Source organism: Cydia splendana, chromosome 1, assembly GCF_910591565.1.
Source record: "Cydia splendana chromosome 1, ilCydSple1.2, whole genome shotgun sequence".
In the NCBI taxonomy this organism is placed as follows: domain Eukaryota; kingdom Metazoa; phylum Arthropoda; class Insecta; order Lepidoptera; family Tortricidae; genus Cydia; species Cydia splendana.
The window spans coordinates 19,056,245-19,076,421 of NC_085960.1; the positions used below are offsets into that span (position 1 = coordinate 19,056,245).

General features: G+C 40.2%; 1 protein-coding gene across 1 annotated transcript; it reads right to left on the bottom strand.

Moving 5' to 3' along the window:
* Positions 1–2,869: 2,869 nt before the first annotated feature.
* Positions 2,870–19,341, bottom strand: LOC134791409 (phosphopentomutase). The gene is made up of 13 exons (XM_063762434.1): positions 18,972–19,341; positions 17,136–17,303; positions 14,139–14,230; positions 12,383–12,551; positions 11,738–11,814; positions 11,272–11,494; positions 10,587–10,771; positions 9,822–10,012; positions 8,051–8,172; positions 7,363–7,539; positions 5,758–5,854; positions 4,248–4,401; positions 2,870–3,937 (listed from the first exon to the last, which is right to left on the bottom strand). Exons 1-13 carry the CDS (start codon positions 19,038–19,040, stop codon positions 3,835–3,837), a joined length of 1,827 nt encoding a protein of 608 aa, XP_063618504.1. The 5' UTR covers positions 19,041–19,341; the 3' UTR covers positions 2,870–3,834.
* Positions 19,342–20,177: the final 836 nt, after the last annotated feature.

The window sequence follows — 20,177 nt, forward strand, 5'->3', positions numbered from 1 at the left end:
TGCCATGTTGGCTGTCGTAACTAGAAAAAATTAAAAAGTAAAAGCGGCGTTCGGTGATTTTCACTCAAAATTTACATGTATCTAAATAATTCATCTTAAACTGCAACCGTGTGAGAGTTTTTGTGTAAAATGAGTTATTGTGATACATTTTTGTAATGTATTTATCATCCCTAATCGTAATATATGGTGCTGAATTAACAATATAATTCGGATTCAAGGGAAATTCGTAACTGTAAGTATGTAAACAATATCTACCACCCTACCACCAACTAAATAATGACGTCACAAATGGCATGCGAGGCGTTTTCGCGCGAAGTTTAAACTAGCTATAATAAAATGCAATTATCTATGTTAAATCTTATGAGTATAACTGAAATATAGTGTTTTTCGGAACTAATACAAGTGTACCGACGATATTAAAAGGGTTTTCAAAATTTGTCATCAGGCCTATTGTTTTCGGTTTATAAGGGATATATTTTAAATAATATTAATAATGTCTATACTGAGTGAGGTTCGTAAACTATTATTTAAGCTCGTAAATAATTACGACAATGTGCGAAGTCGACGTGTAGCGTTGTATACCGTAAAACGGGGTCAACAGAAATCGCGGGGTGAATAGAGAGTTTTGAACTTTTTCTTTCAAGTTGTTAAATTTAAGTACGTATAACTCTAAACTCAGAGTTTTTAGAATACGTATATAGTAGACTATTTAAGCTCTACTTTGATACCAAAAGAACTAATTAAAACTGCCTAAAAGTTAGATTTTTTTTACTCTTAAGTAAGGCTTCTGCGAGGTAAGAAATTAAGCCTGTCTGAACTTTGGTCTAGCGGTAAATGTACTGACATTAACAAAGTAAAAATTAGCTAACCTGGTAATATAGTATCTGTAGTACCTAAATAATATCACCAATTTTCTCTATAATGAAGCATTTTCTTACAAAAAACTATCAACAATCAATTTTATATGATAAAGGGGTCAGTGGACACGCATATGGGGTGATTAGTTACGCCATAGGGGGTGATTAGATACCACAAAGGGGTGAAAAAACACGCCTTGGGGGTTAAAAGACACGAAAAAACAATTTTGTTTCAAATAACTGTTTAACAGATATATTTACTATCTGCCAATAAAGTATCAACATAATAATGACCAAATACGATGCCTATGACAACTAAAACTAAATTTTTCTATTCACCCCTTTCTTGTATCTATCGACCCCGTTTTAAATATATGGCGAAAATAGGTAGTTTTCTTTGATTTTCTCTGAATTGGGTGGGTAAATACTGATTTCACAAATGCAAAATTGAAGAACTAACCAAGACTCAAAAAATGATATCAAAATTTTTACTTTTATCATTTGATTTATTGGCGATAATCGTCCTTCAAGTTGAAAATAGTGTCTTTTCACCCCGTTTTACGGTAACCAAAAACTGCAATGTTTACAACTCCTTACAAATGTAAACAAATTAGGAGGTTGGTGCTCTATAAATATTTTGATACTTAGCATTTAGCATATTTGGCATAGTACTTATGTATTTTTTTTCGGTGATGGATTAATATTACGGTATTATCGAGCTAGGTCTTATTTACACTACATTTCATTTTTCGCCTTGTTACAATGGTATATGGTGAGAAAGTGTTAACATATGTGTTTATCGTTGACTGTACTTTACATAGTGGTAGAAATTATGTGAGCTGACTTTGAGTGCACGTCAACGTATATTTAACTTATATCCTTAGGTACCTTGCGTGTGCATAGAAAATCAAAAATATTTTCTAGTATCAAAACTATGATTCCTACTACACAAAGTGTGACCAGCCCAAGAATTTTTTAATTTCCCGCTAAACATTTAAGTAAAATTTCAGTAGCCAGACTCTAACTCGGGGCACGAACACTAAGTGATGGTAAGTATTAAAGTTTTTTACCTTAAAAGGCTCGATATTAGACATGTTATTATGATATATTCATCAATTAGTATTCGTGCCTCGAGTAGCACAGGTATTGGTTATCATATCATTATCAAATGCAAAGGTTGTGTAACCGGCGAAATAAAAGAATGTTTCGTTTTTTAACACAGTATCACAGTAACGTTTCACAAATTTTTCGAATCACGTCATTGATATATACAGTGAACAGTGGAACCTGAGGAATCTCGATAGCACGAATCTCAAGGAAAACGCCAAAAACTTCGTGTTAACGAGGTTTCGTCTTATCGAGGGCAACGACTTAGGGAGGTTCTTATAGGATTTGTTCGCCTTAAAGAGATTTCGAGTTACAGAGGTAAATTAAACGCTTGAAAAATTCGTATTAGAGAGGTAATTATAGAAACGCAGAAAGTACAGTCTTTATTGTCTGTTTGGAGTTACAGAGGTTTGTTAGTAAATAACTTCGAGTTATAGAGGTGGAAGACAATACGACTATTTTTTTTCGAGTTGTAGAGGTAAAGTTTCATTTTTATTTCGAGTTATAGAGATAAAAAAATTACTGAATAGTCGTGAAGGGAATCGCTTCTTACTTCGTCTTAATGAGGTTGAATATTTCGAGTTATGGAGGTTTTAGGCTCTGAAGGGAAGGGAATGGCATTTTATTTCGTGTTAACGAGGATTTCGTCGAGTTAGCGAGGTTCCACTGTATTCAGTAAGTACTTCTTCAACACTATTTAACTAACTTAAACTCTTTGTATTTCTATGTATGTATGCAAAATTAAACATAATTAGCGTTCATATTAACAGTGTTAACTTTCCTCCAATGTCTCTTAACTTCCATAATTCAACTATATAGGAATGTTAGTACGCTTAGTACCTACTTAAGATAATAATACAGGCATTTAAAATAGACTATTTAATTATTGCCCAGCAGTGGGACACAGTAATAGGCTATTAAAAAAAAGATTTTGTATAAATTATCTAGTATATGGAGCATTTTAATGCCGGTATAGGTATAATTATGGGATAATGGGTAACTTAGATTCGTTTTTAGGGTTCCGTACCCAAATGGTAAAAACGGGACCCTATTACTAAGACTCCTCTGTCCGTCCGTCCGTCCGTCCGTCTGTCACCAGGCTGTAACTCATGAACCGTGATAGCTAGGCAGTTGAAATTTTCACAGATGATGTATTTCTGTTGCCGCTATAACAACAAATACTAAAAAGTACGGAACCCTCGGTGGGCGAGTCCGACTCGCAGTTGTCCGGTTTTTTATTTACGACACATTTCTTTTTCTTAGCCCGTTTCTTCGCACACTTCAAGATAAATATGTAATTTGTTCAATTTTCGCAATGTAAAATATCTAGCTACAAATTATTCAGCAATATTATAGGTTACATCTCTGCATATTTAACGAAGGCTTTGCGTTTTTAGCCAGTTTTGGAAACGATAGATCCACTCAGAGACAGCGTTTACATTTGGTACAATTTGTAATAAATTAGCATAACATAAGTACAATAAATGCTGTAAACAATATTAATTTGCGGAAAAGCAGCGAATGAGGAACCAAGAAATTCACAACCAAGAAATTTAGGGCAATAATAAAAAGTAATGGATTGCATTTGCAACCGTAAAGTACAAGTGCATATTTGTTATATTATATTGCTTCTATAGACGTTATAGACTCCAATAACTTATTTCGCACACATAATGCAAACAAAGGCGGATCCACATCACACAAAACCACAAAAAAATATTTATCTACTTTACGATTTTAGTGAGACATTTTAATGGAATGCTAAAAATGTAAGATTATTCGAGGTTAACAAGATCAAGTAGTTTTTGGTTCAATCGTATCACAAGATAATTGATATACCTATAATACAAGGCCGGTCGTTTGGTTACTTTTAAGCGATTTCTCCGATCAAACCGTGTTGGTGCGGCTGCAGCAGCTCTTCCATGAACTCCTTCACCATCACCTTCAGTTTGGCGTTCATCTGTTCTTGTTCCCTGGAAACACAATGGTTTATGCGACTTAGGTTTAGAGAAAGGGAAAATGGATCTTTATAGTTCAAGTTTTGGGATGTCATTCAATAAATAACATTTTTCAATTATACGCTCCAAACATGTTCTGAATAAAACAAAGTAGAAGAAAATATTTCGTACCAATTTATTCACCAATAATTTTAGCGAGCTTCTCATCATAATTTATAAATAATACAATATGCTATTTGTGTATGTGTGTGTTGGTCTAGGCCCGTGCCTAAACGATTGCTGAACGAGCTATTATTAGATATCCCGTCTAGTTGTAAGTACTCACTGCAGTGTGTCGGCCTTGCAGACCAGCTCGGTGTAGTATTTGAGCTTGGGCTCGGTGCCGCTGGTGCGCACGATGACCCCGAGCCCGTTGCTGCACTGCAGGATCACCATCTCGCCGCTCGTGTAGTCCTGGTCCAGCCCCGTGCCTAGAACGTCTGCTGAACGACCTCTTATATAATATCCTGTCTAGCTATCCGTGGCATAACAGCAGAAAACATTAAAGGTCAATGGCACAATTGAGTCGCTTAACTTCAAACTCGGGTAAATCCATCTGTCAGATTATGCGATTTTGGTATTAAAAAAAGGTAATAGGGTAGATATTTGCTGAGAGGGTCGAATGGATTTACCAGAGTTTGAAGTTGCGCGACACATAATTAGGTCTGCGTAGGTAACACTACTGTATGAAAGATAATTTTAGTCTTCACTAGTGACATAATGTGTACTGTCGCCATCAGATATACCGAAGCAGCCAAGGTGCTCAAAAATATATGACTTGCCTTTATAAGATTCAGATATTTATGAACACATTGGAGTGAATAATATATAAGGGTGGTATTCCACCTATCCAATTTCTTTGTCCAATGTGTATTGCGTCTCACATTTTGCTTTAATGAGAGAGTGAGACGCACTGACATTGGACAAAAAAATTGGAAAGGTGGAATACCACCCTAAGATGCGTGTAATATTAATAAGCGAAACCATAACAAAAATGCAAAATATGTACCCGTGAACTCAGAATCTACATTATTGGAGATGTGCTAATTCGAGCAAAAGCATATTTTATAATTTTGCAGTGCTTGGTTTTTCAAAAGCCATTAATAAAATATTAATAAAATAAATCGTACATAGTAACTTACTTGAAGCCCCTTGAAAGCACAACAAAATTGGACCAAGGATGCCAATGAAAATGGTAAGTAGGGTCATTGCGTCAGTTTACCGTCCAGTGCCTGTTTCCGTGCACTTGGCCAAGTTGCTACAGAATTGCGTATAATTTGAATATATGCCTATATACTCAAGAAATACGTATAATTTGAATATATACCTGTATATTCAAATGACTGAATGATTCTTTGTAGCAACTACGCCAAGTGGACGGAAACAGGCACTGGACGGTGAACTGACGCAATGGCCCTATAAAGGAAAGCCATATTTAATTACTATTACTGGATCAAAGAACATCATGCTCACTTTATGTTACTTGTGTTCTTTGATGTTGACAAATATGTATATATAAACATTTTACAAGAAAAGAAAACCGAGTTCAAAAAGGATAAATAAAATATTATCCTTTATTAAGTACCATATGCGTTACCAACTGATATGTTTGAAGTCGATGCCAAGCCAAATAGTAACAATACAAAGGAGTGCTTTTCCAACAGATTTACTCAAATCGGACCACGGGTGTCGGAGTAATCGGTTAACGTACATAAAAAAACAATAGCCACAACCGAATACAGAAATTACAGAACCTGCTCCTTCTATGAAATTGAAGTCGGTTAAAAAGGGCTTACGTAGATGCCGGTTGTCTGTGCTCTCTTCGGGAACCTTGACGCCGGCAGCGAAGTCGTTGACGGACACGATCTCACATGATCCCACTTTTTGCGGGTACTGAAATGTATACGCAATGCGTAAATAAATAAATAATAGTACATTACTACAGAGGCTGGGAAGTAAGGGGTTGCCGGCCGAATGCATATAGACGGCCGAACGTAGTGAGGCCGGATAGTTATGAGGCCGACAACCCCTTTTCACGCCGAGGTATGTATAGTGCTTTTCTTAAACATGCAATGAAATAATAATAAAAATTGATGATGATGATTGTTTCATGTCCTAATGTGATAGGTTATTCAGTGCGTGGGGTTCATAAGGGGAACGAAAATTTTATTATTTTTCGCTACGACGCGCGGTTTAAGAGCATTATAAAGTATTTTTAGTTTTTTTTAAATCTTTTTTTTAGTTTTTTTTAATATTAATTAGGGGTTTCTTACAGAGGAACGAACATTTTATTATTTTTGCGCTACGACGCATGGTTTAGGAGATACAGCCCTATAATTTTCTTTTTTTTCTTTTCTTGTTTTTTAAATGTTATTAAGGGGTTTCCTAAAGGGGAACGAAAATTTGATTATTTTTGCGCTACGACGTACGGTTTAGGAGATACAGCATTATAAAGTTTTTTTATTTATTTTTTCTTTTTTGTGTTTTTTTTTAAATATTAATTAAGGGTTTCTTACAGAGGAACGAATATTTTATTATTTTTGCCCTGCGACGCACGGTTTAGGAGATACAGCCCTATAAATATATATTTTTCTTTTTTTTCTTTTCTTGTTTTTTAAATGTTATTAAGGGGTTTCCTAAAGGGGAACGAAAATTTGATTATTTTTGCGCTACGACGTACGGTTTAGGAGATACAGCATTATAAAGTTTTTTTTGTTATTTATCTTTTCTTTTTTGTGTTTTTTTTTAAATATTAATTAAGGGCCCTTTTCGTAAGTGAGTGCTTTGTATATGTAGTATCTAAGTTATAACATAACACTTTATTTTGTTCTTAGTTTTTCAGTTTTTTTTTTTCTTTGTTTTTACACTATTTAATTGGTGTCCTGTCACCGGTAGAAGGGTTTGATTATGTAAGCGAATGTTGTTAGTTTTGGTTTGAGTCTTATCTCTTTCATGTGTGCGATGTGTGTGTGTGTGATGCGTGTTACTTAAGTATATGTTTTTACTACATATCTATTTGCGAGTTCCTGTAATTGGCTCTATATATCTATTTATGATTCCATTGTCATTTAGTTAGCTGTTGGATCTCCTTATGTAAATAAGTAAATAAATAAATAAATAAAGATTAAAAAAAAAAAAGAAATCGTACCATAAACTGCCTATAGTTTTTTTTTAAAGCGGTGCGATAGTGTGTTATCACTTTAATGGCTGAATGCCACGATGGTGTGTGACACATATATATCTGTGAAATGGAAATTAAAAAAAAAATTACTTTCCGGCCTAGGCCTTAAATTTTGTATGAAATTCCTTTACAGTTCTCTGGAGTTGCTCTGCCCTAAACGTGATACTTCGTCAATGTCCAGAGAGTAGAGACACGTTGTATACATTTCACTAAAATGTACCTTGGCCGGTCCATGGTAGTTCCTGATCCTGGCGAATATGTCGTGTATGGCGGCCTGGTCGTGGCAGATAAAGTACCCGTTGAGGCACACGTGGTAGCCGTACTCGCGGTACAGCGCCTGCAGCTGTTCGCCGAGAGACGAGCCTGACGAGTACAGATGCGATGCGAGGGAAGCCACCTGAAAACGAGTCACTTTAGTAGCAACCATTAGAATAGTACCGGCTTCACATTGGAAACGGTGTTCAAGCGAGAAATGCTACGCTACGCTGTTTCGCTCATACACAAGAGCAACGTGCGATCCGCTTCAGTGTAATGACCGCTATTCTTTGGAAGAACAAACACTTAAGTCCAATGAGTTACCTTTTAGCGATGAGATCGCCGGTCTGATTCGAAGTGACCTCAATTATTGTGCAAATGTTTTGAGACGTTAAACCAGGTCGATTAACATAAAAGCCATTGATAGAGATGTGACGACCAACTACAAGTTTTCTTAAACCCTAAATTGCCAGTCAAAAACATACCTAGTGGTTTCAGGACATTCACATTTAGGATTGAATTTAGATTGTAATTTAGGTTGTGATATCGCGTATTAAGAGGTTAATAGATTTTTTCCAGAAAGTCCACAAACGATGTCAACTTATTTCAGTACATATAATCTATTTGCCTACGATGCATAGTTAGATATTTACATGTACGGCGGCGGAGACTCCATCCTTGTCTGGCACGCGCGGAGAGCACATGTAGCCGATGGCTTCCTCGAACGCGAATAGCGGGTTCTTGCCCTGCTGCATTAACAGCAACGCTGTATTGCCTGCAGAAAAAGATGGAATTACAATTTATAGTTTGGCCCGGGACTGCCTCATTTCAAACATAGACAGAGACTGTTTGTCTTAAGGGGCCCACTGATTAACAGTCCGCCGGACGGTATCGGCCTGTCAGAACAAAATTTTGACAGTTCCGAACTGACAGGCCGATACCGTCCGGCGGACTGTTAACCTAAAAGAAAGGAATTAGTATAGTTTTTTTGTTGTTACTGACTGACAAGTTGTGTTTGCTCTTATACCGGGGGTGGCCTGTAACACGAGCAAAAAATTAACCTGTAGGCTGTACTCCTCAAATATATAGATACTTATATGTTTTCGCTCCGTGCATGACTGTAGCGCCGCCCTAGTGGGTGTGGGATTTGACAGTTAGCAGCTGCGAAATATGTAGTATGAAGATGTAGTCCCACGAAAGTTCACATTTTCACCGCGTCATCCGTTGGCGTCGCTTATATTTCCCCCACCACCAACTTCGCATATAGCATATAGTCAATATTGTAAGTACCTATCTATATACAGTATTTATAATAATTTTGTTGACACTGACCCATCCACTTGAACCCCGTGAGCGTCTCCACGAAGTGGCTGCGGCCCTTGACGATGGCGCGCAGCATCTTGGAGCTGACGATGCTGGTGATCACGTAGCGGTCGTCGTCGTCGCCTGTGGCGTGCTTGAGCAGCCACCAGCTGAGCAGAGCACCCATTTGTAATAATTGTGTTGACACTGACCCATCCACTTGAACCCCGTGAGCGTTTCCACGAAGTGGCCGCGGCCCTTGACGATGGCGCGCAGCATCTTGGAGCTGACGATGCTGGTGATGACGTAGCGGTCGGCGTCGTCGCCCGTGGCGTGCTTGAGCAGCCACCAGCTGAGCAGAGCACCCATTTGTAATAATTGTGTTGACACTGACCCATCCACTTGAACCCCGTGAGCGTTTCCACGAAGTGGCCGCGGCCCTTGACGATGGCGCGCAGCATCTTGGAGCTGACGATGCTGGTGATGACGTAGCGGTCGGCGTCGTCGCCCGTGGCGTGCTTGAGCAGCCACCAGCTGAGCAGAGCACCCATTTGTAATAATTGTGTTGACACTGACCCATCCACTTGAACCCCGTGAGCGTTTCCACGAAGTGGCCGCGGCCCTTGACGATGGCGCGCAGCATCTTGGAGCTGACGATGCTGGTGATGACGTAGCGGTCGGCGTCGTCGCCCGTGGCGTGCTTGAGCAGCCACCAGCTGAGCAGAGCACCCATTTGTAATAATTGTGTTGACACTGACCCATCCACTTGAACCCCGTGAGCGTTTCCACGAAGTGGCCGCGGCCCTTGACGATGGCGCGCAGCATCTTGGAGCTGACGATGCTGGTGATGACGTAGCGGTCGTCGTCGTCGCCTGTGGCGTGCTTGAGCAGCCACCAGCTGAGCAGAGCACCCATTTGTAATAATTGTGTTGACACTGACCCATCCACTTGAACCCCGTGAGCGTTTCCACGAAGTGGCCGCGGCCCTTGACGATGGCGCGCAGCATCTTGGAGCTGACGATGCTGGTGATGACGTAGCGGTCGGCGTCGTCGCCCGTGGCGTGCTTGAGCAGCCACCAGCTGAGCAGAGCACCCATTTGTAATAATTGTGTTGACACTGACCCATCCACTTGAACCCCGTGAGCGTTTCCACGAAGTGGCCGCGGCCCTTGACGATGGCGCGCAGCATCTTGGAGCTGACGATGCTGGTGATCACATAGCGGTCGGCGTCGTCGCCCGTGGCGTGCTTGAGCAACCACCAGCTGAGCAGAGCACCCATTTCGTTGCCAGAAAACACCTTCCATTTCTTTGAACTGAAACAAGGTGTTATTTTAATAACTGCGTCCAGCGTTAGTTAAATATAGACCTTACCATTATCATTTTAGTATAAAATAAACATTTTAATGACCTCGTTGATTACGACTAGCCCTTTCAAGTGCGCTAGCCGTTTGAACTGAATCCATTAACTAAAGACTGCCATTTTACATTTATTAACTTAAGGCTTAGGCCTGAGGTTATTCTATTCTTGGTCTAAGGTTACTGACTTGTCGCGTCGGGTTCCGTGAAAATTAACCTTATCAAGTTATCATGTAAAACATAGAATGCTGTGTGCGTACAATTACGTAGCCTGGGTTCTGATCAGTAAATCTTTTGCTTAGCTCTAGACACCTAGCCTTAATGTAGTTATAAAATTGAACCTTATCACAACACCACAAAGTTTATATACTCGTAATTTGAGACATACCTCTGGTCAAACTTAGCCCCAGCCTATGAGCGTCGGAATCAGCGAGTGAGTATTTTGTTTAGCTCTAGACACCAGGCTTTCTTGTGCATGCTAAATAGAACCTTATTACAATACCACAAAGTTTAATTTGAGTAGAAACACACCTCTGGTCAAACTCGGCCACAGCCAGCCTGTCAGCATCAGGGTCGTTGACCAGGACCAGCCTGGCCCGTCTCTGCTCCGCGAGCCGCTTGCTATGCTCCAGGCACTCGGGCTCCTCGGGGTTGGGGAACGCCACGGTCGGGAAGTCGGGGTTGGGCTCTTGCTGCTCGGGCACGCTGATGGGCGGCTAAAACAAGTTATTCATTAATAAAACCGGCCACGCATAAAAGGGTTTCGTAATTTCATACAATATGAAAAAGCCATACAAGCAAAAGGGCGTACTTTCTTGGCACGTCCTTTTAATAAAAAGTTTTGGAAAACTCATGAATGGCTCAACCGATCAAGTTCAAAATTAATTTAATCACAAAACATTTTTAGAAACCTTACAATTGTTTTTAAAGACGTCACAAAATACACTTTACACATGTTCCGTTCCAAAATTCACTAAAATATAGCTTATAAGTACATAGTTTCAGCTAAAATGGCTGTGACATACGGACGGACAGACAGACATGATGAATCTGTAAGACTTCTGGATTTGCCGTTTGGCTACGGAATCCTAAAAGGTGTAAATCACCGGTCTAATAGGCGACCTTAAAAATACGAAAATGGCATTTTCAGCCGCCTGCCTTATTACGCTGAGCGTACAAATCTGAGATTTCCGACATAAGATCTAACTTAACCTACCTTGAGATTGGCCGACTCGAATGCCTTCACCACATAATCGTATCCAACGCCGTGCATGGCGCTATACACGGCGTCCACTGCGGCGCGCGCGTTGGTGGCGCGCTGCTCCGGGCCCACACTGTCCGCGATGTACTGCATGTAGCGCGACGTCACCTCCGACAGGCAGTCCGACACGAGCTCGTGGCTACGCACGCCGTCTGTCACCCAATGAGAGTCCGGTATACTGAAAAACATAACGAAGATAAAATAATAGGATGACAGATTATCAGGAAACTCTCCATCTGTGGGCAGGACTAACAGAACTACTGTTCATATAGAGTTCACAAAAAAAATCGTCAAGGGGTTATTAATAGGTAGAAGAGGAGTGAACAGGCGAGGAAGGCTTCAAAGTAACTCTCGGTCAGGGCTACGAGGTCTTAATAACGGTAAATTTAAGCTCACAAAAAGATATTAAAATAAGTCTTACTCCAAGTATTGCAATATTTCATCCAATATGTGTTGGTCATGGGGAGCTGTGATTTGTGATCCATTGCCCCAGTATACCTGAAAAAAAAGTAATTGTGTCGATAATGTTCAAAGTCATCAATAATTGCTAGATTAGGTTGGTTATTGCATTATTGAACATTACAAGCGATCAACCAAGCTTTAATCAAAGCGAAACGGAATCACGTTAGCTCCAAAGAGACGACAACGGCGAGCTTGAATTTAGTAGGCTCGTTATGGCAGATCAGATCACCTTGTACGACACCAGCGGCGTGGCGCACACGGCCGAGAGTGCACGGGGATGGATACATGTCACATGGCAGTGCATGGCAGGGTTGTGCGAGGCGGTGATCATGACGCCGCCGGCCACGCCGTACAGGATGGTGGCGAACGACACCAGCGGCGTGGCGCACACGGCCGAGAACAGGTGTACGGGGATGGATACATGTCACATGGCAGATCAGATCACCTTGTACCCGTTATCCTCCTTGGGGTTATGCGAGGCGGTGATCATGACGCCGCCGGCCACGCCGTACAGGATGGTGGCGAACGACACCAGCGGCGTGGGACACACGGCCGAGAACAGGTGTACGGGGATGGATACATGTCACATGGCAGATCATATTACCTTGTACCCGTTATCCTCCTTGGGGTTGTGCGAGGCGGTGATCATGACACCGCCGGCCACGCCGTACAGGATGGTGGCGAACGATACCAGCGGCGTGGGACACACGGCCGAGAACAGGTGCACGGGGATTGACGCGGACACGAACACGCGGGCAGTTAATTCGGCGAAACTGGGAGAAAAGTATAATCGTGATTAGCCCTTTTATTCATAAAACGTTGCAAACCTCAATAAGTAAATTTATGTGTTATCCCTTTCTTAGAAATACATAAGTTAAAATGACAGATTAAGAGAACTAACTGATAAACGATTAATAGCTAATTGAAGCTTGTAGCGCGTTTATGAATAACGTCATAAATCTTTACTTTTGCTTTTTTTTATTAAGTACCAACTTACCAAGAGAGAGTAGAGAGTTTTAATACTGAGCTTGAAAAAAATCGCTCGATAGCGTCCGTACATAGAATTAGACCAAGAAAGGTCTGCAACGATTTTGATAGTATACGCAGTGCAAGTGTTATTTATACGTCATAATTACATATAAGTTTAACGTTTAAAATAACACTTGCACTGCGTGTGTGCTATCAAAATCGTTGCAGACTTTTCTTGGTCTAACTCTAGATCATTGTATGCCGCCGCCCAATAAGGGAATATTACGCAAAACTCTGAGTAGAGGGCGTTACTGACTCTCGGTAAACATTATCTCTTTACAAAACAGTCAGTCACTGATGTTCACTAAAATTAAGGAAGTAGGTACTTAATAGTGTAGCAAAAAATCCAAGTTGCTGGTCTTGGGTTTTTTGCTACACTGTCTTTGTCTATCAGCGTCAATGTCACAGGCGCGACGTAACTAAGCTATTTTAATTTATCTGTTTCTAGTTCGTTATGCAACTGTGACCATAATAAACGTGGTTTACAGATTATTAGCAAACGCACGAGCATCTACGTCACGTACTGCTAACATAAGTGTAAATTATTTGTTACACACTGTTTCATCTGATGAAATCTGTATTGTTTTTATAACAGCCGATAGCTTATCTCCAAATGGAGCCAACGGAGGCAATTTACTAAACAATACATAATTATCTAATCACAACAAAACGTATTCCATGTAGAGTCTATCTGTGCGTTTGTCTGGACAAAAACACATAAACTCTTAGGACAGTTAGGACTCAGGTGAAACTTGTTCTTTTTTCTTGTACTTATATCAAGGTCGACTAGAAATGACGACTATGACGGGCAAAGTTGAGGGCCAGAGGACTCGCGGCAGACCACCCGCTAGATGGAGCGCACAAATTACTACACCGTTGCATCTACGTCTGCAGGAAGCCGTACATATGGCGGGTGACAGAAGCCTATGGAAGAGACTGGTCAGCAACATTAGGACATGATGTCACGATCCTCAGCATTGAGGGAACGACTGATGATGATGATATCAAGGTCGATGTGGATAAGACTGTCGATATGGAGCGACCATCTGCATGATCTTTCTTAGCTTTTAACTTTTGCGTTTGTACACATACTCAACATACTTAAGGTCGGTAGAGGAGAATGAGTGAAGCTCTTCCTTTTTGACTGTGTTTGAGCGACGTTCACATACAAATACGAGAGTTCTTGCCCAATGACGGTCTTCCCAGCAATATATTGTACGAGTATATGCCGGTCTGCCACCTTACTTCACTTCAACACCTTACTTAGTTCTTTCTGGTTATTATAATGTTGAACGCGGCGCCCGCCATTGATAGTGAGTGAAACAACTCACCGTTTGCTATTGTATCGGCCGTCGTACCCGATGACGATGCCATTGTGCAGCTGACTCTGGTGGCATTCCTTCTGGATATAAGAGCACAGGCCCTGAAAAGAACTTTCGGTGTTAACATACTCGACACATCATCTATGTATCTGGCTTCAAAATGTTTTTAACCGACTCCCAAAAAAGGAGGTATTCAGTTTGACCCGTATGTCTAAATGTATGTATCAGAGAGAATATAATCAACAGATGGGACCCATGAGGAATCGAGGGCACTCCTCATGCCGTAAAGGCATATGTATAGTGATATTTGTAGGTATTTTCATCTGCAAATCAAGCATTTACGTTCAAAACCGTGACATTTAATGACGTGGAAGTAATGATGATGATCAGAACGGAACTCTTTAACGACGCATAGTTCACGTTTGGCAATTTGTCCTCTTCGTTATGTTTGTTAAGCAATTTAGGTTTTTAAGCCACACTTTTGTCAAGCTAGAGTTCTGATGATGGGATCCATGAGGAATCGAGGGAGCTCCTCGAATCTTAAAGACATATGTATAGTGAATTTTGTATTTTCATTAGGAAATCAAGCATTTACTTTAAAAATAGTGGCATTTGCTGAAGTGGAACTGCTGATGATGATCGCATAATCCACGTTTGGCGATTTGTCCTCTTCGTTATGTTTGTTAAGCAAGCTACCTAATTTTGATATGAATTCGGTAGGGGTTCCACCTTACTGACATATAAGATAACGAAAGCACTGATAATGTTCTCAACTGATAAAGCTCCCTTTACAAGATCAAGGCCCGGTTGCATCAACCACTATCGACGGACTGATCAACCTAACGTAGCAGAAAACTATCAATCTTCCCATACATACTAAAACTTTAACCAATAACTGCAGGAAGGGTTATAGGGCTTACCGCTATAGGCTTGGGCCTAGGGCTTTAGCCCAAATAATTATATTAGGTAACAAAATAAAAATGAAAAGTAGGTAGTCAACCTTGCTATTATTCCATGTACATATAATTATCGTCTTTCATAAAGTAGGTAACATAAAAAGTTAAGACACTTTTTTTTAAATAATTAACAATGAAATAAATGTGATAAATGCGTACTCTTACAAGGCCTATTGTGTAAGAGTACGCGTAACTTCGCTAAGAATACCTACGCGAGTCTGCCGTTACATTATTTTCACTTTACTTGTACCTATGTGAAACTCCATATATTCCACCTCTATTGCGATTATCATTATCACTTGATTATCATACAGATGTGAATTTCCACGTTGCGCGGATGTATGAGCGTAACAGCGCTATGCGCGTATATAGTAATGTCCAGTCAGCAGCAGAAGTTGCGAAGCGGGCGAGGTGTTCAAAATTACCTTGACACGCTCTTATTCTCTTAACAATAGAGTCGCGTCGAGATCATTTTGAACACCTGGCCCGCTTAGAAACTTCTGCTGCTGACTGTCCCGCTCGCACACCGAAGCGGCATGCGAATCTACATCCAATTTGAAGACCGCCTATTTAGTATAAAAGAGAGGACTTTCCGTTATTCTAATCTATTCTCCAATCAAAACAAATCCTATGCTGCTTCTCTGGCTATATTAACTATAGTTCGTTCGTATTAAGAATGCAGAAAAATCATCATTGTGCGCCAGTCTAGCCACGCCCGAAACCAATCAAGTCGTTTCTAATTAAGTAAAGTCTAGTACACATTGACCAGTTGAAGGCATACTTACTCTAAAGGGGCCCACTGATTAACAGTCCGCCGGACGGTATCGGTCTGTCAGTTGTTCGGAACTGTCAAAATTTTGTCCTAACTGACAGGCCGATACCGTCCGGCGGACTATTAATCAGTGGGCCCCTTAATTACGATCGATTTGATTAGTTACGAGCATCGTTAGGCCGGACAATGATGATTTTGGATCATTCTACACATGGTATAATAATATACTCCGCCTGGTACTCCATTCCTGTCTTTTCTAGGTCACCTAACTGACACGGGCCTACGTCATCATGCGACAGCGCTATATGATAATATGCGATAGCGCTATATATAGCGGCCATGTTGTTGTGACGTAGGCCCGTGTCACTCTGGGAATGGAAGACCATGTTTTATTAGACTATGATTCTACAGCAATCTCTTTCCGCACAGCAGTAGTATTCCACGGGGTGTCCCGTACACACGCATTTTATTTCCAGTGTTGCGACTTTTTTTTCGGCATTTAAAGCAGACGATTAATTTTCTGTGCATATTTTTGACCATTTATATAGCAAAGGATACTCTTAATACTCTTATACCTGCAAATCTTCAGAAAGTTCGCGTTTGCATGGAACAACGCTAGACAATTTAATGGAATGATCCAGTTGTGGTTGTAAATGGAACTTGGCACGGGTGACACAGTAACCAAAAATTAGATGCTAATAAAGCGGCATCTCCTGGAAATTTGCGAATAGGTCAGGGTGGCCAGGGGGATGAGATTTTTGTAGAATCACCCTTTTGCTGCATTCTTAACGCGAACGAACCATAAGCCTATTCTCTAGGTACAGGTACGCGAAGGTAGTTTAATTTATGCTTACAATGCCTTAGGCTTGTGCACAAATCACGCGAGGTTCGATAGGGGGGGTGGGGTCACGAAAAAAATCACGACATATCACTTTGGGGGAGGGAACAAGGAGACCTCACGTATTTTTCTACAGTGAACGAAACTAAGAAAAAATACCTAAGTACCAAATGAGTAGATACTTTTTCTCGGTTTCGTTAAAGGTAAATCTTCACTTCGCACTTCAAAATAGCGAGTCCGTTTACGAAATTTTGGAGCGCGTGGCCTTGACCGTTCAGATAATATAAAAATTTCAAAAAAATACACGTGAGATTATGTGGGTGTGAGGGGGGTTGTTCAAAAATCTCACCAAATATCACCAAAGGGGAGCGGGGTCAAAAAGTAGCTGAAACCACCTCGCGTGATTTGTGCACAACCTCTAAGGCTGTACAGGCACTGACCTGCGCGGTCTGCAGCACGACGACGTCGTTCATACCGGTGTAGCCGGCTGCCATGGGGCCGCGCAGCCCCGCCGTGCCGAACTTCTGCCGCTTCAGCATGCTCCCGCGCAGCTTGTCCCATCGCGAGTTGGCTATGTCGTCGAGGACCTCCTTCCGCGTTTCTGGGTTCTAGTACAGAATAAATAATAGTACTACGTACAGAAGATTCACTCTCTAACAAAACGCGTCTGTTACGATTAGGACAGATATGACCGCTAGGTGGCGACAGCGCCACGCGCGGCTTATGGCTAGCCACCAAAATTGGTGTGAGACGGATGAACTTGTAGCTACCTGTTGCAAAGCGACGAAATCGCGGAGTGAGTCACGCCTGGTTCTAGGTACATGATAGGAACAGTACTGTTTATTGAATCTTTGCTAGCTGAACCAGTGGCGGATTTACAGTCTGTGCCGCCCTAGGCCCCAGGCCCTGTAGTAAGTACTAGCCGCCCCTATCTCAGCACCCATCATATAGGTAGACTGCCGACTGCCGGTCCTAATATCTCGCCACTCTAGGCCCAGGCCTACTTGGCCTTAGGGTAAATCCGCTGAGCTGAACAGTGTATAGTGTGGTCAGTAAGTATTATTGCACTTTCATGAACTGCTACACTTTTTTACGAAAGTGGGAATGAGATTAGCTATTGTAGCTAGACAATGTTTACTACATTTCAATATATAATTTTAATTTCCATAGACCAAATGACATAACATTTATTTGATTCATCATTGCTTTCTCAAACAAACAAAATCCATCCCAATTTATTATAAAACAAGGTTTAAATTAAAAATAGAAAAATGTTGATGGTGGGTCTTGCAAGGTTTAGAAGATTCTGCAAGCATCACACCAAAAATGTGACTCAAGCGCAAAAGCTTTTTATCATGAAAAAAAAATTACATATGTAAACAATTTGCATATATTAATCTCAAATGGTGAATTAACTATAAACGAAATAAATGTCATATACAGAGTAAAAATTAAGACAGAGGCCTCCAGTGCCCAGGGCTGGAATCAAACCAGCATTCTCTGTTTACACAACAGATGCCTGAACTATTTTGATGACCAGTCTGGCCTAGTGGGTAGTGACCGTGCCTGTGAAGCCGATGGTCCTGGGGTTGAATCCCAGTAAGGGCATTTATTTGTGTGATGACACAGATATTTGTTCCTGAGTCATGGTTGTTTTCTATGTATTAAGTATTTATATATTATATATATTGTTGTCTGACTACCCACAACACAAGCCTTCTTGAGCTTACTGTGGGACTTAGTCAATCTGTGTAAGAATGTCCTATATGATATTTTATTTATTTATTCAGCCAACTGGGCTCCACTGGCATGGGTCAAAATTTCCAGCTACTACTTGTAAAAAACACAAATTAAAATAATTTATTCTTAGAGAAAATGGTGCATAACACGGTAAATTGTATTTAATGTGATCCTATTGAATGGGTTCTACTGTATTTAAATAATGATACCTACATTATCATATTTATCATCATTATCCAATTACTTAACTCAATTTCATTATCCAGTAAGTACATAACTTAGCTTCATAGCTTATTAATTTATAAATAAGGGACAGTGTCAGTGATCTCACCAAAGTTAATTGGGAGTGCTTAAATCTCCAGAACAAACCAGATTCAATTTGTAATTACCTCACACCATCCAATCAAACCAATATTCTACCAGTGGTGCATTCATTAAAATGACCTTGCTGAACTTAGTGAGAAAAACTTATTAGTTCATAATGTCAAACAAATAGGTAAGTAGAGTAAAATTTCAAAGGTGTAGAAAAAAATTACCTTATCTATTTTTAGCCATCCTTCCACTGCAGTATCTAATTTTAGGTCTCCACTGTTACAAACTTGCATTTTGTGCAGGATTTATGTATTTTTGTGTGAAAATTACAATTCGTGGACAAACTTCACTTTTGTTTTTATATTAAAATTTGAGAAGTAATAGCTATATTTAACACATCCAAGGCAAATAGAGGAAACGTTGTTGAATTTTATTGTATTAAATAATTGCTTCGAATGCCGGTACCGTCGTGGCCGGTCTCCGAATTTACACTTATTTTATCGACAAGAATCGAATTCAACAATGATCACTAATTATCAAGCTATTACAAAATAGACTTTAAGACGATGTATTAAGAAGCAACATAACTATTACACAAATTTGTGATAACGTTTGACACTTGAGAGTTGACACTTCAGCTGCGTTTAGTTTGCAGCTATAACATGGCTATAACTGGCTATAACACATTAAAATCTCAAAATAAATGCATTCTTAAAATTTCCACAAAATCATCACAAAATACTTGCAAAATACAATACAATGACGTGATACTGAAAGAAAAATTAATGGAATTCATGAAAAAAATAAACGAGCGATTGTTTATTATCATAGACCTAGTATTACATAGATGAGCTATACGCGTGCCTCCGTGAGGGACAAAACATAAGCAAAGCGACAATATTAAAAACACGTTTTCACATTCCTGACAACATACCAAAAACAATCTACGTAATTCGGTCGGGTTATTTGTTGCCCACCATTTAACCATACTAAATTTTTGGTGGGGAACAAACAAAAAGTGAGACTGTGACAAGGACAAGCAATTTTCAATAATCATTTATTTCAAATAACAAAGATTCATAATACATAGTAATACATGGTTAGTAACACAATAAACTTATTATCTAGGTTAGTATTCTTATATCTATGGTATTTGTACATTAATAACTAAATAAATACTCCATTGCAACAGTGCGCACATCACTCGACCACTTGTGCATAGTTAGTGATGTGCAAACTGCAGCAATGCCGTATAAATGGACAATCAATCCTATCCGCTATCATGGCCAGGATGCTGTTGCGGCTATCCCGCACCCTCCGCACCAGGGACGCGCATTTCTTTCTAATACATAATACCGCTTTCTCTGCTACTCCTACTGAAATTTCCATAAGTGCATCTCGTTCGGTCGTTTGGCCCCTCCCCCGTGTCA

Excerpts from the sequence above, each read along its gene's own strand:
- LOC134791409 (XM_063762434.1), bottom strand. The coding sequence starts at position 19,040 with ATGCAAGTTTGTAACAGTGGAGACCTAAAATTAGATACTGCAGTGGAA. Across the intron at positions 11,495-11,737 it reads GAAATATTGCAATACTTGGA|TATACCGGACTCTCATTGGG; the intron begins GTAAGACTTATT and ends TATGTTTTTCAG. Across the intron at positions 5,855-7,362 it reads ACTACCATGGACCGGCCAAG|TACCCGCAAAAAGTGGGATC; the intron begins GTACATTTTAGT and ends TATACATTTCAG.